Source organism: Somniosus microcephalus, chromosome 4 (genome assembly GCF_052327205.1).
Source record: "Somniosus microcephalus isolate GS21.2 chromosome 4, FLI_Smic_1.0, whole genome shotgun sequence".
Classification (NCBI taxonomy): domain Eukaryota; kingdom Metazoa; phylum Chordata; class Chondrichthyes; order Squaliformes; family Somniosidae; genus Somniosus; species Somniosus microcephalus.
The window spans coordinates 278,315,047-278,333,986 of NC_140990.1; the positions used below are offsets into that span (position 1 = coordinate 278,315,047).

Sequence of the window (18,940 nt, forward strand, 5' to 3'; positions counted from 1 at the left end):
TGGTCTACCACCAGAGTTATGGCAGGAGACTGGCAGAATCCGTTTTCTCGGGCTCTGAAGGTTCACACATATGGTGCAGCCCTGTGCCAGGGAGTTACGGGACACGAATCAACAGGTTCCCAATTTTGACCACACCATGCGGAAACAAGAAGTGATGGCTTGGTGTTTCTCCACAAGAAGGGAAATTTTGTGATCAAGTCACCTTGGGTGATCGCACACACTTTTTAAAGGTCAGTTCAAGCTTATTATTTATTTCACAAACTTTAAAAAAGACAGTCTGAGACCATTTGTACAATTCCAGACATGAATAATTCAACAATTCTTAATATTATTGAGGCTGATACGGTGGGCCCTGTACCACACCAATGCCTCTGTGCACAAATATGCTGATTTCACCAGTCCAAAGATGTGCGGTTAGGTTGATTGGCTATGATAAATTGACCCTTAGTGTTAGGGGGATTAAATACGTGGGGATAGGGTGGGACATGTGTTGGTGTAGGGGTTATGGGAATCGGGTGGGATATGTGTCGGTGCAGGCTCGATGGGCCGAAATGGCCTCTATCTGCACTGTGGGGTTTCTGTGATTTCTGTGAAAGCAAAGTCAGCCCACTTGCTTAATTCTCCAGTATTCTGGGCACATCTCTCAGGATGTACCAGGAGCAGCAATGCCACAATGTCGGTTGCTGAGTGCCCATTGTGTGCCGGGCACATACTTGGCGTGGGGAGGGGCACCAGGCACAGGGCAGGGGGAAAAGGGTTGGGAGGCACTAGCAAGGGAGGCACTGGTGCTAGGAAACCTGCAGTGTCAAGGGCAGCACTAGTTGTCATTATATACATTAAAAACACAATGAGGCCTGTTCTAAAAGGACAATGTGGATCTGGACTGATGCTTAAACTCTCCATAATGCGGTACACGTCTCATTTACTGTAAGGTTAAGAGCCAAGTGAACCTAGTGCAAAGCTTGACTGCAGGCTCGTAGTGCTCTTTGCGCTCATTGCTTGCGAGTGCTTCAGGTGCATTGTAGGGCTCAGGCCTCTGTGCTCGAAAGCGCTTTGAGTGCCCGCCTATGTATTATTGGCTCAATAATTTCTGTAGCAATTACCCATCTCACAGAAAACAAAGCTTAATAAAAATCTTACCATCTCATATCGGGCTCTGGACCGTTCATTTTGAAATCTGGCAAATTCTCGCCTATCATGAATAGTGACAATCAGTTTCCAAATGGCAAGCAAGGCAATGCCCACTGCCAAAATACTACCAACCACTGCTAACAGTACAGTTACTGGATCGGTTTCACTCGCACATTCTGTAAAATGAAAACAAGTCAGTAAATAAAAGGATTGATGAATTGATCTAGCTCATTCTGCAAATGCAGAATTCAAATTCCAGTGCCATGCAATTGCCACTCAATTTTATTTTCAGAACACCTCTCTGCAAAGCATTATTACTAACAAATATTTCAAAAACTACAACTTGCCCTTATTTAGCATCTTTGACATTGTTAAACCTCCCAAGGTGTTTCACAGAGTATTAAAGGAGCGGATGCCGATTCTTCGTGAGGGGGTTAAGAGAGGTGACCAAGGAATTGCATGAAGAAATGGGCTTCGAAGGTGGAAGTGGTTTTGATGATGGATAGGTATGGGGTTTGAAGCTCAACTCTGGGTCAAATATGACTGTGTACAGCCTCATTCAGCCTCAGCAGGTAGCCTGGGAGAAGGATGGAGTCAGTGGCAAGGAAGCAGAGCTTCTGGCATGGACTAAAAACAATGGCTTCAGTCTTTCCATTCAATTAGATAAAATACTGACTCATCCACAACTTAATATCAGACAGGTAGTCTGACAGCATAAAGGTTGTTACAGGGTGTAGTGAAGTAGTGAGAGTGGTCGAGCTGGGTATTGTCAGCACTAATATGGAAGGTGACCCGTATGCCTACAGATGATGTCAATGAGGGGCAGCATGTAGACGATGAAGGGGAAGAAGCCAAAGAGGTTAGATCTCCGGAGGTGATTTTGTAGGAGCAGGACAAGAAGCCATTGCTGAACATATGCCTGCTGAGTTGGGAAAAATATGAGTCAGAACCTTACAAGGGCAGTCCAATGGAGGAGAGGCAGTGGAGGAGGATGGTGTGAAATACCATGGAGATATCAAAGAAGACAAGGAAAGATAAAAGAAAAGATAGATTTGCATTTATATAGCGCCTTTCACGACCACCAGACATCCCAAAGCGCTTTACAGCCAAATAAGTATTTTTGGAGTGTAATCATTGTTGTAATGTAGGAAACGCGGCAGCCAATTTGCACACAGCAAGCTCCCACAAACAGCAATGTGATAATGACCAAATCATCTATTTTTTTTTTAGTGATGATGGTTGAGGAATAAATATTGGCCAGGAACACTGGGGCTAACTCCCCTGCTCTTCTTCGAAATAGTGCCATGGGATCTTTTACATCCACCTGAGAGAGCAGACAGGGCCTCGGTTTAACTTCTCATCCAAAAGACAACATCTCCGACAGTGCAGCACTCCAATGGAGTGTCAGCCTAGATTTTTGTGCTCAAGACCCTGGAGTGGGACTTGAACCCACAACTTTCTGACTCAGAGACAAGAGTGCTACCCACTGAGTCACAGCTGATGGTAGTGACAAATAATGTAGTAACAGAGGATGTCAATGGTGAATTTGTCAGGGCAATCGCCACACTTTGGAAACTGGACTGGAGGAATTCAAACAGAGTTCAATGGGAGGCAGGTATTGAAGAGGATGGACAATGATGGAGGGCGATAATTGCAATTATTAAAAGGTAGAGGAATAGTGCCAGAGCAAAGGGTGGAATATTGGCAAGCATAGGAACTAGGAAGGGTAACTAAGGGGTCAGGAGTTGGATAAGAAGGCGACTGAGTGGTCAGAAATCGGATGGGAAGGGGATTGAAGGAGTAATGAAGGAGTGGTCAAAGCTGAGGTGAACGAGGGGCTATAGAGAGGTCAGATACATGGAGGCGGGTGGGGGAAAGAGGAGAAGGAGGTGGAGATAGGTGGGTAGATTGCCTTAATCTTGGAGATTAAAAAGCTATTTGCACTTGGTGTTGCAGGTGAAGATAGTGAGGGCAGGGAAAGGGCTTTTGTGGAGGTGATTTATCATGGGGAAAATGAGTCATGGATTGTCCTTACCTTCAGGATGATCCTGCAGTAGGAGGAGAATCTGTACTATGAAGAGGGAGGTGCAGTAATGCTTGATTTATTTGAGCCAGATACGGTGGTGGATGATGAGGTCAGTCATGCACCAAGTGTGCTGAACTCTGAGGCTCTCTGACTTTAGGGAGTAAAGGCAGAGGCTGTACCCGGGGGAGCAGCAGGAATGGGAAAGAATGAATCATTTGGTAAGACAGTGAGTCATTTGGTAGGGATGAGGGTATCAAAGACAAAGCGAGGAGTTGTTGAGTAGGTAAACAGAGGCAGTGGTATCCTGATAGGTGGAAGATCAGGGGAGAGGAAATTAGGAACCTGAAAGTAAATTGGTGAAGGAGCTGGGGTGGGGGGATTTCTCCAGCATCTTGGAGCTCAACACAAACATTTGCTTTTGCGCTTTTACAAACACTTTTGTTATACACAGCAAGATCAGATCAACAACATTGAGGTGAGTGATCAATTAATATATTTTTTTGTGGGTTTGGTTGTGCCATGGGAGTTTTAACATCCACCCAAACAAGGGTGTGTCTTCAGTTTAATATCAAAGGACAGCACTTCATCAGCACTGCACTGGAGTGTCAATTTTGATTATGTGTTCAAGTCATGAAGTGGGGTTTAACCCACAACTTTCTGACTCAGACGTTAAGGGGGTGATTTTCACTCAGAAGTCGGGAAGGAGGCGGGACTACAACTTTGGGGGTTGTAGTTCCGCCTCTATGGAGATGCGGCCAATCCACGCGATTTTAACTTGATTGACCTTGTTGAGCCCGCCCAGCCTTACTGACAGTCTTACTTCTAACCTGAGTCCTGCTCCACAGACTCAGTTAGAAATCTCACTGGCACAGAAAGCTGCAGGCTGTCACTTTTGACAGTTCACAGCCGTTCTGCTTTCTGTGCCGGTTAGATGATAGACTCCCGAAACCTAGAGGAAGGAAGGCTAAAAAGATAAGTACAGGTAATTTAAACTTCTTTACACATTTCAGACACACCAAACACACTTACCTTTGCACTCATGCACCCATCACTCACCTGAACACCGACATCTCGACCCCTCCAAGTCCTTCAACCCGACGGCCTGACTCCTCTAACTTGGCGTGGTTTGGAGCCGTCGGGAATCCCACACTTCAAGCTTTAAAATAGGGATTAGGCTACAAACTGCCTGTTAACTACCTGTTAACAGGCAGTTATTTGTCATTAATCCCTTCCCGCCTCGGGTAGGCGGGTCCCAGTGTGGGATGGGTACCTGCCTCCTTTGAAACTTACATGGAGGCGGGTTTGGGGTGGGATGGTGTCGGGACCCCCGAATTCAGGAATTTAACCCCCTGCACACCTCCAATCCCGACTCCACAGGTCAGTTAAAATCGAGGCCTAAGAGTTAGACCATGAGCTAAGCAAATGGATGTGAATTGAGGCTATTTGTGTGTTAGTGCCTTATCATGGGTCAGTTTTTGCATCTGTGACAGTCAACAACCTGAGGATTAATAATTTTATAATTCATTTGCTTTTAAAATTTAAATGAAGTGCTAGTGGGGGAATCCCAAGAATCAGCTTGTGAGCTGCAATACAACAGAATAACAAAAAAGATATTGGCCGGAATTTTGACAAAGTCAACATGGATTTACAAAAGGTAAATCATGCTTGACTAATCTACTGGAATTTTTTGAGGATGTAACTGGTAAAATAGATAAGGGAGAACCAGTGGATGTGGTGTATTTGGACTTTCAGAAGGCTTTCGATAAGGTCCCGCATAAGAGATTAGCGTGCAAAATTAAGGCACATGGGATTGGGGGCAAGGTATTGACTTGGATAGAGAACTGGTTGGCGGACAGAAAGCAAAGAGTTGGAATAAACGGGTCGTTTTCCGAGTGGCAGGCAGTGACTAGTGGGGTACCGCAAGGATCAGTCCTAGGACCCCAGCTGTTCACAATATATAATTAATGATCTGGATGAGGGAATTGGATGTAATATCTCCAAATTTGCAGACGACACAAAGCTGGGTGGGAGGGTATGCTCTGAGGAGGATGTCATGAAACTCCAGTACGATTTGGACAGGTTAGGTGATTGGGCAGAAACATGGCAAATGCACTATAATGTGGATAAATGTGAGGTTATCCACTTTGGTGGCAAAAACAGGAAGGCAGATTATTATTTGAATGGCAATAGATTGGGAGAAGGGGAAGTGCAAAGAGACCTGGGTGTTCTTGTGCACCAGTCGCTGAAGGTAAGCATGCAGGTGCAGCAGGCGGTTAAGAAGGCAAATGGTATGTTGGCCTTCGTAGCAAGAGGGTTCGAGTACAGGAACAAAGATGTCTTGCTACAGTTGTACAGGGCCTTGGTGAGACCGCACCTTGAGTATTGTGTGCAGTTTTGGTCGCCTTATCTGAGGAAGGACGTTCTTGCCATGGAAGGAGTGCAACGAAGATTCACCAGGCTGATACCTGGGATGGCAGGAATGACGTATGAGGAGAGATTGTGTCGATTGGGCTTATACTCACTGGAGTTTAGAAGATTGAGAGGGGATCTCATCGAAACCTATAAAATTCTGTCAGGCCTGGACAGACTAGATGCTGGAAGGATGTTCCCGATGGTCGGGGAGTCCAGAACCAGGGGTCATAGTCTAAGGATAAGGGGTAGGACATTTATGACTGAAATGAGGAGGAATTTCTTCACCCAAAGAGTGGTGAACCTGTGGAATTCTCTGCCACAGAGGGCGGTGGAGGCCAGTTCATTAAATATATTCAAGAAAGAGTTGGATATATTTCTTAAGGCTAAAGGGATCAAGGGATATGGGGAGAAGGCAGGGACAGGGTACTGAATTTGAATGATCAGCCATGATCTCATTGAATGGCGGAGCAGGCTCGAAGGGCCAAATGGCCTATTCCTGCTCCTATCTTCTATGTTTCTACCTGGGTGGGACCAGTGCGGCCAGTGTCCGTGGCGGGTCGTGACCCCGCTGCTGGCTCCATCCCGCTGTAGAAAATGAACTTACCTTAATGGGGCTTATTAAGCCCACCCAGCGCGTTACCCGGCCCAAATGGACAGAGTGGGTCTGGTGAAATCATTCATGACGTGTTTTCAGCCGGGGTCTTTAAAGGGACCATGGCCACATTACATTTGAAGTTTAATCTAACATAGTGCTGTCAGTGCACTACAACATTGGAGTGCTGCAAACACCGACAATGACTGCACAGAGACAGAGGACTGCAGCCAGGTTCTTCCATGACTCCCTCCATATGGAGGGAGTCAGAGCATGCAGGGAGGTCCTCTTCCCTTCCGATGGGTGGAAGAGACCTCCCCAGGAGACCAAGACAGCCTGGTTGCAGATTGCAGAGGAGGTCAACAGCAGGGATGTGTTCAGGAGGACCTGGGTGCAGTGCCACAAATGTTTCAATGATCTCATTAGATCAGGAAACGTCAGAACAAAGCCACACTCAACTACATCCTGCTGTGCCTCTCATCACATAGCCATCACTCTGCCTTCCCTACCCTACTCCTGCACATCCTTACTCACACCAACATACCTTCCACCTCCACCCATCCCTCTCTCTCTATCTACATTATCACATCCCCATCTCACTAGCCATCCCTCACACTCACCCTCATCCTAGTGCAATCATACCAACTAACAACACACAAGGGCAGCCACTTGGGTGTTTTATCCAATGTTTATGTAAAGTTTCTGTTAATGTGGTGTCCAACATAAAAATCTTTATTTTCAACACTTTCCGGTCTTGGACAGATTTGTGTGCACCTTTGGAAGTGGCTTAGTGAGTTGCAGTGAACGGTGAGACATAATGGTACCCCCCGCAATGGTGATGACTGTGAAAGGGCTGGCTTGGCTATTGTAGGGATGCTTTTTGGTGTTGGTGTGGGCTGGTGCCAACCTGGCGCATCATGTGACAGCCATGTGAGTGTACAGTGTAAAGTTAACTAAATCTGGCCATGATGAGGCCATCCCTGGTCTCCTGGGCAGCAATGTGCTCAGGTGCTGGTGCCCACTGCCCTGTGCAGCATCAGGTGATTGCGGAGAAGGTTGGTGTTGTTGTTGGTACTGCTGATGTTGGGGCTCATCATGCTTCAATTCTGAGGACCGAGGTGAGAGAGTATAAACGGCACCCATGTTGATGGACTAGATGGCAGGTGAAGTACAGATGACAGAAGAATTCTGTCAATAGTGAGACAGGTTCTTCCAATGAGGTGACACTGGATGGAGACTTTGCTGGAAACACTTGCAGCCTGCAGAATCTGTGCTGGAAATGGACTGAGCAACAGCTTCTGCCCGAGGAAAGTGATTATCTGTCAGGTGGGAGCTTTTACTGTACATTTCATGCTGTCAAGTAATCAGCTGGAGCAATGGCCACGGAACTCCTGCCTCAGGTTGACAGACGTGGTTCCCGAGCTGTGTGAATCCCGTGGCCATGCAAGGAAATTTTAAAAGTAAGTGAAGAAAGGCTCTTAAGTGCCTGTAAACTATCTGGTAATGATTTCAAGTGGGTCGCCCGCTGCTGTCGGTCGGGTCGGCTCCGTGATAACAGACACGCCTGGGGGAAAAGCGTGTGGAGGGGCAGGATGACAACGGGTACCTGACACGTTGTCAAAAATAACAACTTTCCCACTCGACCTGCCACCAATCGCGCCCGCTACCACCCCACAAAATTCCGGCCATCGATCCAACACTACCTCTGGAAAAACTCAGTCGAATGAGTACAGAGGATAATATTGAAATATTGCCTTACAGTAGTGATGCACTATGTATTTACATCTAACTTTACTTTTTCAGTTTTTATTCTACACATATATATATACACTATATGTATTACATATGATAAACCTGTCTGCCACAATAAATGACTTATTTTCTTATTTAGCAGCAAGCTCAAAATAACAAAATAGCATGAGAGACGAGACAGAGGGAGAACTAGATTGAGCATATGCATGTGAGAAAGTGCATGTGGGCTTTGTATTGTGCAACAGAGAGTGAGAACATAAGTATGTGTGAATGAGTGAGAGGAAATGAGAGTGAGTCTGTATGAGAGAGAGAGAGAAAATGAACGAAAACGAGAAAGCACACTAACCTGGTTCCTTCAGAGCAGTGAGGACAGATTTTCCACTGACATGTTCCGAGTAAGTAAATCTCATGACACAGTCATTTTCGGTTTTGTACAGGCACAGAACTGCATCCTGATCATCAGTTTCTGAAAAAGGATAGGAACAATCTTCAGGCCTGTGGTAAGAGCCAGCTCCATTTCTACAACTTCAACAAAGTGGGACAGGCTAAAAGCACCATTGTTTTCTGTGAAATGTACAGCCAAAGGGCAGCAACCATCTAATTACATTTAATATGAAAAAAATGTTCTTTTTACTAGTTTCTACATATTGTTGGTGTTATTTCAGTTTTTGCGCAACTTTGCAGTTTTGTAAAGTTTGCATGAAACATACTTTCTATACTAATATCTGTAATTCATTAGGATTTCAAGACAAAATTTGTCTCCACTTGGAGAGGCAAGGATTAATCAGGGATAGTCAACATGGCTTTGTCAAGGGAAGATCATGTCTGACTAATTTGATTGAATTTTTTGAGGGGGTGACTAGGTGTGTGGATGAGGGTAACGCAGTGGATGTGGTATACATGGATTTCAGTAAGGCCTTCGATAAAGTCCCGCACAGGAGACTGGTCAAGAAGGTAAGAGCCCATGGAATCCAGGGTGCCTTGGCACATTGGATACAAAACTGGCTTAGTGGCAGAAGGCAGAGGGTGATGGTCGAAGGTTGTTTTTGTGACTGGAAGCCTGTGGCCAGTGGGGTACCACAGGGATCGGTGCTGGGTCCCTTGCTGTTTGTGGTCTACATTAATGACTTGGATATGAATGTAAAAGGTATGATCAGTAAGTTCGCGGATGATACAAAAATTGGTAGGGTGGTAAATAGCGAGGAGGGTAGCCTCAGTCTGCAGGACGATATAGATGGGTTGGTCAGATGGGCGGAACAGTGGCAAATGGAATTTAACCCGGAAAAGTGCGAGGTGATGCACTTTGGGGGGACTAACAAGGCAAGGGAATACACAATGAATGGAAAGACCCTAGGCAAGACGGAGGGTCAGAGGGATCTGGGTGTGCAAGTACACAGATCCCTGAAGGCGGCGGAACAGGTGGATAAGGTGGTAAAAAAGGCATATGGGATACTTGCCTTCATTAGCCGAGGCATTGAATATAAGAGCAAGGAGGTTATGATGGAGCTGTATAAAACACTGGTTAGGCCACAGCTGGAATACTGTGTGCAGTTCTGGTCGCCACACTACAGGAAGGATGTGATCGCGTTAGAGAGGGTGCAGAGGAGGTTCACCAGGATGTTACCAGGGCTGGAGCGCTTCAGCTATGAAGAGAGACTGGGCAGATTGGGTTTGTTTTCCTTGGAGCAGAGGAGGCTGAGGGGGGACATGATTGAGGTGTACAAAATTATGAGGGGCATAGATAGGATGGATGCTGAGGAGCTTTTTCCCTTAGTAGAGGGGTCAATAAGTAGGGGGCATAGATTCAAGGTAAAGGGCGGGAGGTTTAGAGGGGATTTGAGAAAGAACTTTTTCACCCAGAGGGTGGTTGGAGTCTGGAACTCACTGCCTGAAAGGGTTGTGGAGGCAGGAACCCTCACAACATTTAAGAAGCATTTGGATGAGCACTTGAAATGCCATAGCATACAAGGCTACGGACCAAATGCTGGAATATGGGATTAGATTAGACAGGGCTTGATGGCCGGCGCGGACACGATGGGCCGAAGGGCCTCTATCCGTGCTGTATAACTCTATGACACTTTTGAAATAGCATGAAGTAGCATGCTAAAACAAAATTTGCTATCATCAAAAATGCCACAATTCAGGAACTTTTTCCAGATACACCACTCTAAATTATAAATGCCTTAAACTTCAACTGAATTAAGTGGCTTCCTACAAATAAACTGACAACCTTTTGTTTAAAAATGCAAGACTGGTCCATTCAAGGGAAAGTTCCACCTTCTGAGTGCGAAGCATCATATTTTAATCGTCATCTACTAATTGCATGCCTTTTAAAAAGGTTCTTTGAATTGTATTAGTGCAGCCTAATTATTGATGGCTGAGCCTAAGTGCAAAGATCATTGGTTGGTTGTTAGAAATAGGACACTGGGGTTTTACCTTTTATTACAATCACTACAATAATTCAGGTCATTTTTGATATATATTCTTGTGATTTCTTTATGATAATAAACAGCTTGTCCTGTTCACTGAACCTAGTTGGACTATGCTAAACCTGTCAGTAATTCTGACTGACTTACTACCATACAGAAAATGTAATACTAGCCATAAATCTAGATCAAACAGTACTCATGCTGACACTGGCTTTCTGCCAGTAGGTGGAAATCAGCATTTAAAGAAAGACTAGCATTTATATAGCACCTTTCACGACCATCGGATGTCCCAAAGCGCTTTACAGCCAATGAAGTACTTTTTGAAGTGTAGTCACTGTTGTAATGTAGGAAATGTAGCAGCTAATTTGCACACAGCAAGCTCCCACAAGCTGCAATGTGATAATGACAAGATAATCTGTTTTTTTAGTGATGTTGATTGAGGGATAAATATTGGCCAGGACACCAAGGATAACTCCCCTGCTCTTCTTCGAAATAGTGCTGCGGGATCTTTTATATCTACCTGAGAGAGCAGACGGGGCCTCGGTTTAATGTCTCATTTGAAGGACGGCACCTCTGACAGTGCAGCATTCCCTCAGTACTGCACTGGGATCTCAGCCGAGATTTTTCTGCTCAAGTCTCTAGATTGGGATTTGAACCCATGACCTCCTGACTTAGAGGGGAGGGTGCAACCTACTGAGCTGACACAATAAAGCCAGTATTTGGTGGCTAGATCCAAATAATTACTTTTTATGCAAGAATAAAAGTATGATTCAGGTTCGGGAGTAGATTATATGGGATATATATGGCAAATCCAAGCAGGATAGAAAAATAGCATTTGCATTCATCATGCAGCCATTGTTCTTGCAGAATAAAAAGAGAATGAACCTGAGCCCAATGGGAAGCTGTGTATAAGGAGTTTATGGTTTTCTAGTCAGCCACTTAAAAGAAGTTTGTGAAATAGTAGAAGATGGCTAAAGGGTATCCTATCTGACTTGTATTAATTTGTCAATGCCTCTGAATATTATTTTACTACTGAACCATTCCAATTACTTGGGAGAGGAGGATTTTTGCAGTTATTCGATAGGACACCATGCCCTACTGCATTCAAGAGGTGAATGACGCACTGTGGTAGAAGAGTTGTCAGCCCAACCATTTTCTCGGGATGTAGACAAACAGTTCAGAGAGACAGCAACAACTTTATATCACTGATGGTTTCCCCAGGCTCTGGGATGTGCCTATATGATTGATTACACCATCTATTCTATTCACAGGTAGCCTGCAATGTACCAACACAGATCATGTGTTACTGCTGGTGGGAAAATCTCAGGTATTCAGCCAGAAACAGCATCAACAATGCAATTTTAAGGAGCAACTTTATAGTTACTATTAATAATTGGTTATAAGAATGATTGTTCCTATAATCCCATGGTTAAAACAGTTCTAGGAAGATTGACCTTGAGGAGTTTTAAATGCCCTACAAATGCTTTTTGAAAATTACTCTTTATTTAAGCTCAGATTTCAAAATCCCATCTTCTCCTTTTCTAACTGGGCGACAGTGCAACAAAACAATGAATCAAATGGAAAAGACAGAGATGCTATTACATGATTACTGGTTTGTTCATTTACCTATTTCAAGTAAAAAGTTGCATTGGATTTCTAACATTTTCTCCTACATATTACTGTGGAGCTACTAATGTTCTGATACATAACTATTACCATATTCAGTATAGTAATAGTTATGTATCAGAATACTATATATTTACTACTACCTTCAGTTGCTGCCTTCAATTAAAAATACTGCAGGAGCAGGAGGAAAGTACAGAGAACTGATAATGGAGTCAGGAGGTGAGACTTACCTCCTTGTTTATTAAGCTAGCCCTGTACATAATTTTGCTATGCAGATCACTTTTTTGACAATGCCTTTTTCTTGAAATATGGTACATAAATATTTTGAATTTTAACTTAAATTAATAAATCAGTTATGGGTTCCAGAATCTTTCATTACTCCTTATGCACACAAAATGTAATGGCACCTCTATCTTTGCCCTTTGATCGATTGCACTGTTACCTTATCCTTTCTCTAGAACTTACTTTGAAATGCAAAAGGATCCTGCACCGTGAGAATAAAATCAGTAACAAACAATTTATTGACATTCTTGGCATCTCTTTGTTCCCTGACGTCAAATAGTACTCCCACATCTCTGCTGCTAAAATTATCTCCAGGGAGTTTGGATTCCGCTTTTGTGTTTTTCCCCCTGAACAAATCTTAATTCTCTATAAAGCCCAAACCTGTTCAAGATGTGAATACTTCCCCCATATCTGGGGGAAGGTCTTCCAGCACATCTCTCATAAGAAATTGCTTGTCATCTGATAAGCAATTGCTCTTTCTTTTCTAGTCTCTCTAACCTCTGTCCCCCTTGCAACATTTCTTGTGTCAATACTATTCAGTGATCCTTTGAACTTTCCTCTTGTTTTTTCAGAGCTCCCAATATGCCATCTTAAATGCAGTTCCTGTTTCCTATATCAAGTGGAGGAGAGGTAGGAGGCAATTTTCAGCTGCTGGCCACCTGTTTCTTATCTGAAAAATGGGCATCCAGCAATTGAAAACTGGGGGAGGGGGTTGAATCTCGGCCGCCCCATTGGGGCCCAAGGCCTGCCCGATGCAATTTTCAGGCAGGCCTGTAAATGGATGAGCGGCCCACCCCCCAGAAACAGGCTGAAGGCTGCTTCAATATGCAGATCAGGAGCCTACGCCGGTTGTAGGGCCTTGATTGCAAATTTCCAGTACAAATGGGCAGAGCATGCGTTGTGCGTTCTCCGTACAGTTGTATCAGACATTGAGTGGTTTAACCAGCGGTCCTTAAAGCGACCGCTAGAGGCTGCTCAAAAAACAGTCCCGGAAGCTTTCAAATTCTTTTTGGCTGGCTCAGGAGGAGCAAGAATGTCTCCAAAAAATTCCAGCCTGCTCACTGGCGGCATGCTAATGAGGCCTGGGTCTCAACATGGTTCCAGCCTCACGCTGTCACAAATTTGCAGTCGAGCTGACCACTTCGCACCAATTTTGAACACTACTTGAATATAGCCCCTCAGGGCTCACAAAGGAGATTATTATTAGGAGCAGTGCAAAACAAAGGTTTACTGTGTGTGTGTCATATAAGTCTGTAATTGAAGTTGACACTTCAGGGTGAGCTCACAATCAATGGCTGCGACAGCGAGGATGGCACCGGGGAGACTGGTTAAGTATTGTTCCCTTGGCTACTAATACTGATGTTTTTGTAGCAATGTAGTCTAGTAGATTTTATTCAAATTAAGTCTCGTGATAACTTTCTCACATAATGCAATTTTACACTGCAGCACTGGTTTCAGAAGAGCGGCACGGTACTGGCTTGTAGGCACTGTTCTCCCATTTATATTTACAGCCAGTGCTGTTCCCCATCAGGCACCAAGCAGAAGTGGCAGCACGCAAAAAAGTGGGACCGGCTGTCATTACAATAGGGCAAATTGGTCAATTTACATTTCTATCTGCAGTGAATGGTGAAGAACCATGCATTTGTTGTTGGCTGCAGTTCTAAATGTAAAAGCTCCTATAGACATTCTCAGCAGGCTTGTACCCTGTAGTATTATACAGTTCTGCACACAACTTGTAAAGTGCATACATGGACAATAAAATGTTTGAATTTGTCATTTACTGTTGAGTTTTGACTCTGTTTAAATAAGGACTATAGATGAGACTGGGCTCAGTAACCTATCCAGAACAGTTGCCGCCACATTATAACCACTCACTATTGAAAAAAGGATTCAAAGTACTGAGAACAATTGACAGAAATGGACAGACGCCCCACCGTGCAAAATATGTTATTTTATCATTCTCAGTAATGTTTTTGATTTAAAGTAATTCAAATGTCGAGAATCACTCTATAATCAATGATTTTAGGTTTCATCATGTAAAAGTAATTACACTAATTATGGTTTTTTTTTAGAGTAAAAAAAGGATTCACTTACTGAGGATGTCCACTGTCAGGATCTCATCCTTGCAGAGTTTTTGACAAGTCTGATTGTCAGCCAGTCTTCCTGAGTTAAACAATCTACACTCTATACACTCCCTGCAACAAACACAGTGACATAGAATTATTCTTTCTGCTTTCACAACACGAAAAATAAAGCAGGTCATTCTGCAGTCAGGCACATCTTTGTGAAGCACTGCATTCTACCCAAACATTCAAAATGAAGACAAGAGTAACTTCTGTGGGTGTTAAACTTTGCGTCCAGACATCTCTTTAATGGAGCGAGAACACAGGTATCAGGCAGATTGAAGACTAAGGCATGGACATTTACAGGGGCGGGTTGCATAGGCGGGGTGGAGGTGGAGTTTTGGACTCCAGAGTGTGCGTCTTTTCTCCTTGACAGGTTCCCCGTCTGGAAGTCAACCTGATTTACAGGCTTGGCTTCCAGTCGGGCGGAGAGGACTCGGAAGCAGGCTGCAGGAGCAGTTGTTCCGATCCCCGACCCTGGGGGCGGGAGGGTCCAATCCCCGATCCCGGGGGTCTTTGTATGGGGGGTCGGGGAAGCTTGGGGGGCCGGGGGAAAGCACTCCTGCTCCTCCTGGCCCACAAGTAGTGCTGTAAGGCACGTCTCCCTGAAGCTGTCCTCGCCTCCCTTAAGCTGCCGGGTTTCCTGAGGCTTTCCTGAGGCAAAACAGGTTAAATTAAGAGGCTGCCAGCCTCATTAAAATATTTAAGTGAACAATCCACCCCTTGTCCCGCCTCCGTTAAACCTGGAAGTGGGCAGGTGAGGTCGATATTTAAAAACTTTTAACATCTGACCCGATCGCAACACACCTGTTTTTGGAAGTTAATTTTCAGCCCTAAGTATTGGTCTCTGTGTGCGCGGGCAAATTGATGTAGTAAGAGATACGTGCCTTTGTGAATATGTGGAATCCTGTATTTAGGTGTTGGATATGTTAATAATGTTTAAATTTATCCATGCACACTGACACAATGCTGAGAGATTGTTTCCCCTGGCTGGAGAGTCTAGAACTGGGGGGCATTGTCTCAGGATAAGGGACTGTTAAGACTGAGTTGAGGAGGAATTTCTTCATTCAGAGGGTTGTGAAACTTAGGAATTCTCTACCCCAAAGGGTTGTGGATGCTCAGTCGTTGAGTATATTCAAGGCCGAGATAGATAGATTTTTGGACTCCAGAGGAATCAAGGAGATTGGGCGGGAAAGTGGAGTTGAGGTCGAAGATCAGACATGATCTTATTGAATGGTGAAGCAGGCTCGAGGGGCCGTATGGCCTACTCCTGGCTCCTATTTCTTAAGTTCTTATGATACCAGTTTTGTAGAGGTCTGCGTTATCTGCACACATGAAAGATTCAGTCATCTCCCTCCTTTCTGGTACTTTGTCCTTGTTCTCTAGTAAGGAACCATTGGTTTCAGTGGTTGTGCTCCTGTCCTGTCATATACAGGACTCAGTATATTTGTTATCACTGTGCTAGAGACTGGGGTAAAAATTTTCCTGTGCACTAGTGCAAAATGATAACCAGTTTTACACTCCACCCGATTTTCTTTTCCATTGAAGTCAATTTGCCCTTTTTCTGTGGCAAAGCAGTCCATGGTTTAACAATTCGCTCCAAAGAAATATCTTTCAAACCCTCTTCTTTCTCTTAGTGACAATCTTTATCCCCATGTCCCTGACTCCCCAACCAGAGGAAGCAGTCTTTACCTATTCAGCCTATCAAAACCCTTTCATCATTTGAGAAACCTTTGTTATTAAATCTTTTCTTAGGCTTCTCTGCTCCAGGGAAAATAGTCCTATATCTTAAGTTTCTGCTCCTAACTCTAGTTTCCCATCCGTGGTATCACCATGATAAATCCACGCTCTCTACAGCATTCTGTAATGTGACACTCAAAACTGCATTACTGTAGCTATGGCTCTACTTGCTTACTCTGACACTTTCAGGGAATTAGTTATTCAAACCTAGGTCTCCCTATTCATCCACACCTTTCTATTGAGTGCACACCTGCATTCCTTGTTTTTCCCCCCCAAATTTAATACCCCTCACTTGAAGTTATTACGTGATTTGTCTAGTCCTCAATACCCAAGGTGGACTGTAATGATACCTGTATCAGCAAGATATTATTTCTACAACTGCTCAGAGCGCATGAAGCTTAAGACGTAATTTTAAAACTGAAGGCAAAATCTTCTGACAGCTGAGGCAAATCTAACATTTTAGCACATAAAGCTTTTTAAAAGTTATTCTCAGGATGCTGGAGTCATTGGCAAGGCTAGCATTTATTGCCCATCCCTAGTTGCCCTGAGAAAGTGGTGGTGGCGTAAATGGGCTTCTGCCAAAGTTATGATGGCCGATCGGGAGAACCCCTGAGGAAATTCACTCCCATGCAGCCGTATAGTACCTTTAAATAGCTATTATCATCATTAACATATAATGAGCAAAACCCAAAGAAAGACCACACTCCTTCACTGGGCATGACGTGTACTGGGAATCACTTGGTGTGGTGCAACAGACAAATCTGAAGCTTATGTTCATTTATTCGGAACTCTATACACGAAAAAGAAATCTGGGAAAGCACTGCCCTTCAACTCTTCAACCACAGCTATGAAATTAAGAAAACATCTAAAAGACCTTAATGTCAATCAATGTCATCCTTGAGACACCTTTCTCAAATCTATATTTAAGTTTATCCCAGCAAAAGCAGTGAAGGGACCGTGTACAACAGCAGGATCAGATTGCAAATGCATAAGATACAATCGTGCTGCTCTCTCTGCTAATTATGATTTATTCAGTGTCAACTCCAGTGTGAGGCTCCAGGCCTTGAGGACTGGATAGAACAGGTCTGGACAGCAGATCAAAGGAAGTTTTAGGGAGGTGAGCTCATCTATTGATTATTTTTCATGCAGATCTCATGATATTTTGTACATGTTGCTGAATTCTCAGGTTGCTCCATATTTGGAGGCTAAGCACAAAGGCAATTTCAGAAGGCTTGTGATGCGTGGATTGTCGTGCATTCCTCAGCAGTGTCTCAGCAAAGATCTGCAGATCTGGAGACCTGTGCCATAAGACATTACTTCACCCCTTTCTTACAGTAACAATATTAGTGAGCAACTCAAAATTTGCAACTTTCTCCTCGCCTACAAGTACCAACTTCTTCTGCAGTACACTTCCATGGGTACCAGCAACCCTCCAGTACTTTGCCCAAGTGAATATTCTTTATGTCTGACCTGGACTGTGAGTTTGGCAAGCTATGCAACTATAAGGAGCATCACAGCAAAGCATGATCCTGTTCTCTCGCAATTTTAGACAGACACAATTTGTAGCAGGGGTCAGCTGGTTGAATTCTCTCTTGCTAGCTTAAAGGTGTTGAAGTTACCCAACTGTTGCCCCAGCTGAGATCAGCAAGTTGAGCACAAACTGGGGATCAGAGTTGAGGACCTACTGGCCTCTATGGTCCAGTACCACTAGGTTATCAGGGGCCCTACAGCACAATTTGATTTTGCTACTTACAGTTTCTTCTAATTGAGTTGAACTAAAAATGTTTGCTTTTTCAAAAAGGAAATCGAAATTGTGAAGCAAAAAGCACAAGTAATATTTGCCTTATTTGGATTTGTCAGTATATAGTCGGGCCTTGCTACTTAATAAAAGTGTTCAAATCCAACATTCCTTTAATTACAGTAAACACAAAGAACTTGCACATTTGACTAAGCAGACTGAAGGGGTTTGAGCTGTACCTTTTTGTGCCACAGGCATCGGGGCAGGTTGGGCACTTCTCACAGGTATCCCCAAATGCTCCAGGTTCAGTACACGAACATCGGCCACATGCACAGTTTCCTCTACCGCTGCAAATCTGCCCATCATCTGAGAGACATGAGTCCCTTTCTGTCGAACAGTTGCAGTTGTCCCCAATCCAGCCTGCATGACACTTGCATTCACCACATTGACACTCTCCATGACCTGAGAACAGAGGAAGGCAGAGTGAAATATTCTATGGCAGTTAATAGTTATGCTGTTAGCAGGAATATGTGTTAAGGGGAATATTTGACACCCGTGACAGATCTCATAGCAACTAGAGTAATCACTGGGCAACAGGTATGCAGATGTTCAAAGCTGTTCTTGAAAGAAGTTGAGAGGGGACTTACTTAACTGAAGGAGATTAATGATGATCTCACATACAAATATGTTTATTCTTAAGACTTCTCTCAGACTTTCAGCCAAAATTTAACAATAATTGTTGCATTTATACCATGGGACTGCTACTGGTATCAGCCCCGATTTCACCAGCAACACAATATTATAAACGAGGCAGCACTAATGGCTCCCAACGCACCTCATGAGGTAGTTTGTGCCCATACTGCTAGAGACTCTGTGCTGCTGCTGGCAAGCATTAAAGACTACTGCCAGTGGCACTGGGCACTGCAGGCTACCATTTCTTCGGTCACTGACACTGTAATCTACCTTGGAATCTAAACAGTGTGGATTCCAGCATACCAGAAGCCAACACTTTTATTTGAAGCAATCTGCACAAAATTTGCATACACAATGAAAGATATTCAAATAGCTTTAAAGGTCTGCTGGTTCCTT

The 18,940-nt window shown here is 44.0% G+C and overlaps 1 protein-coding gene across 3 annotated transcripts in view; it reads right to left on the reverse strand.

The window, feature by feature from the left end:
- itgb5 (integrin, beta 5) overlaps positions 1–18,940 on the reverse strand; it is a 192,249-nt gene that overhangs the window by 16,088 nt on the left and 157,221 nt on the right. For 2 of the 3 annotated variants that reach the window (XM_085986494.1, XM_085986496.1), the window contains 4 exons: positions 18,091–18,313; positions 14,345–14,445; positions 8,260–8,379; positions 1,141–1,307 (listed from right to left, as the gene is read on the reverse strand). In XM_085986494.1, the coding sequence (XP_085842620.1) occupies positions 1,141–1,307; positions 8,260–8,379; positions 14,345–14,445; positions 18,091–18,313 (611 nt within the window). Of the gene's footprint in view, positions 1–1,140; positions 1,308–8,259; positions 8,380–14,344; positions 14,446–18,090; positions 18,314–18,940 lie in introns of those variants that run through there. The other variant, XM_085986497.1, reaches the window with a different exon arrangement.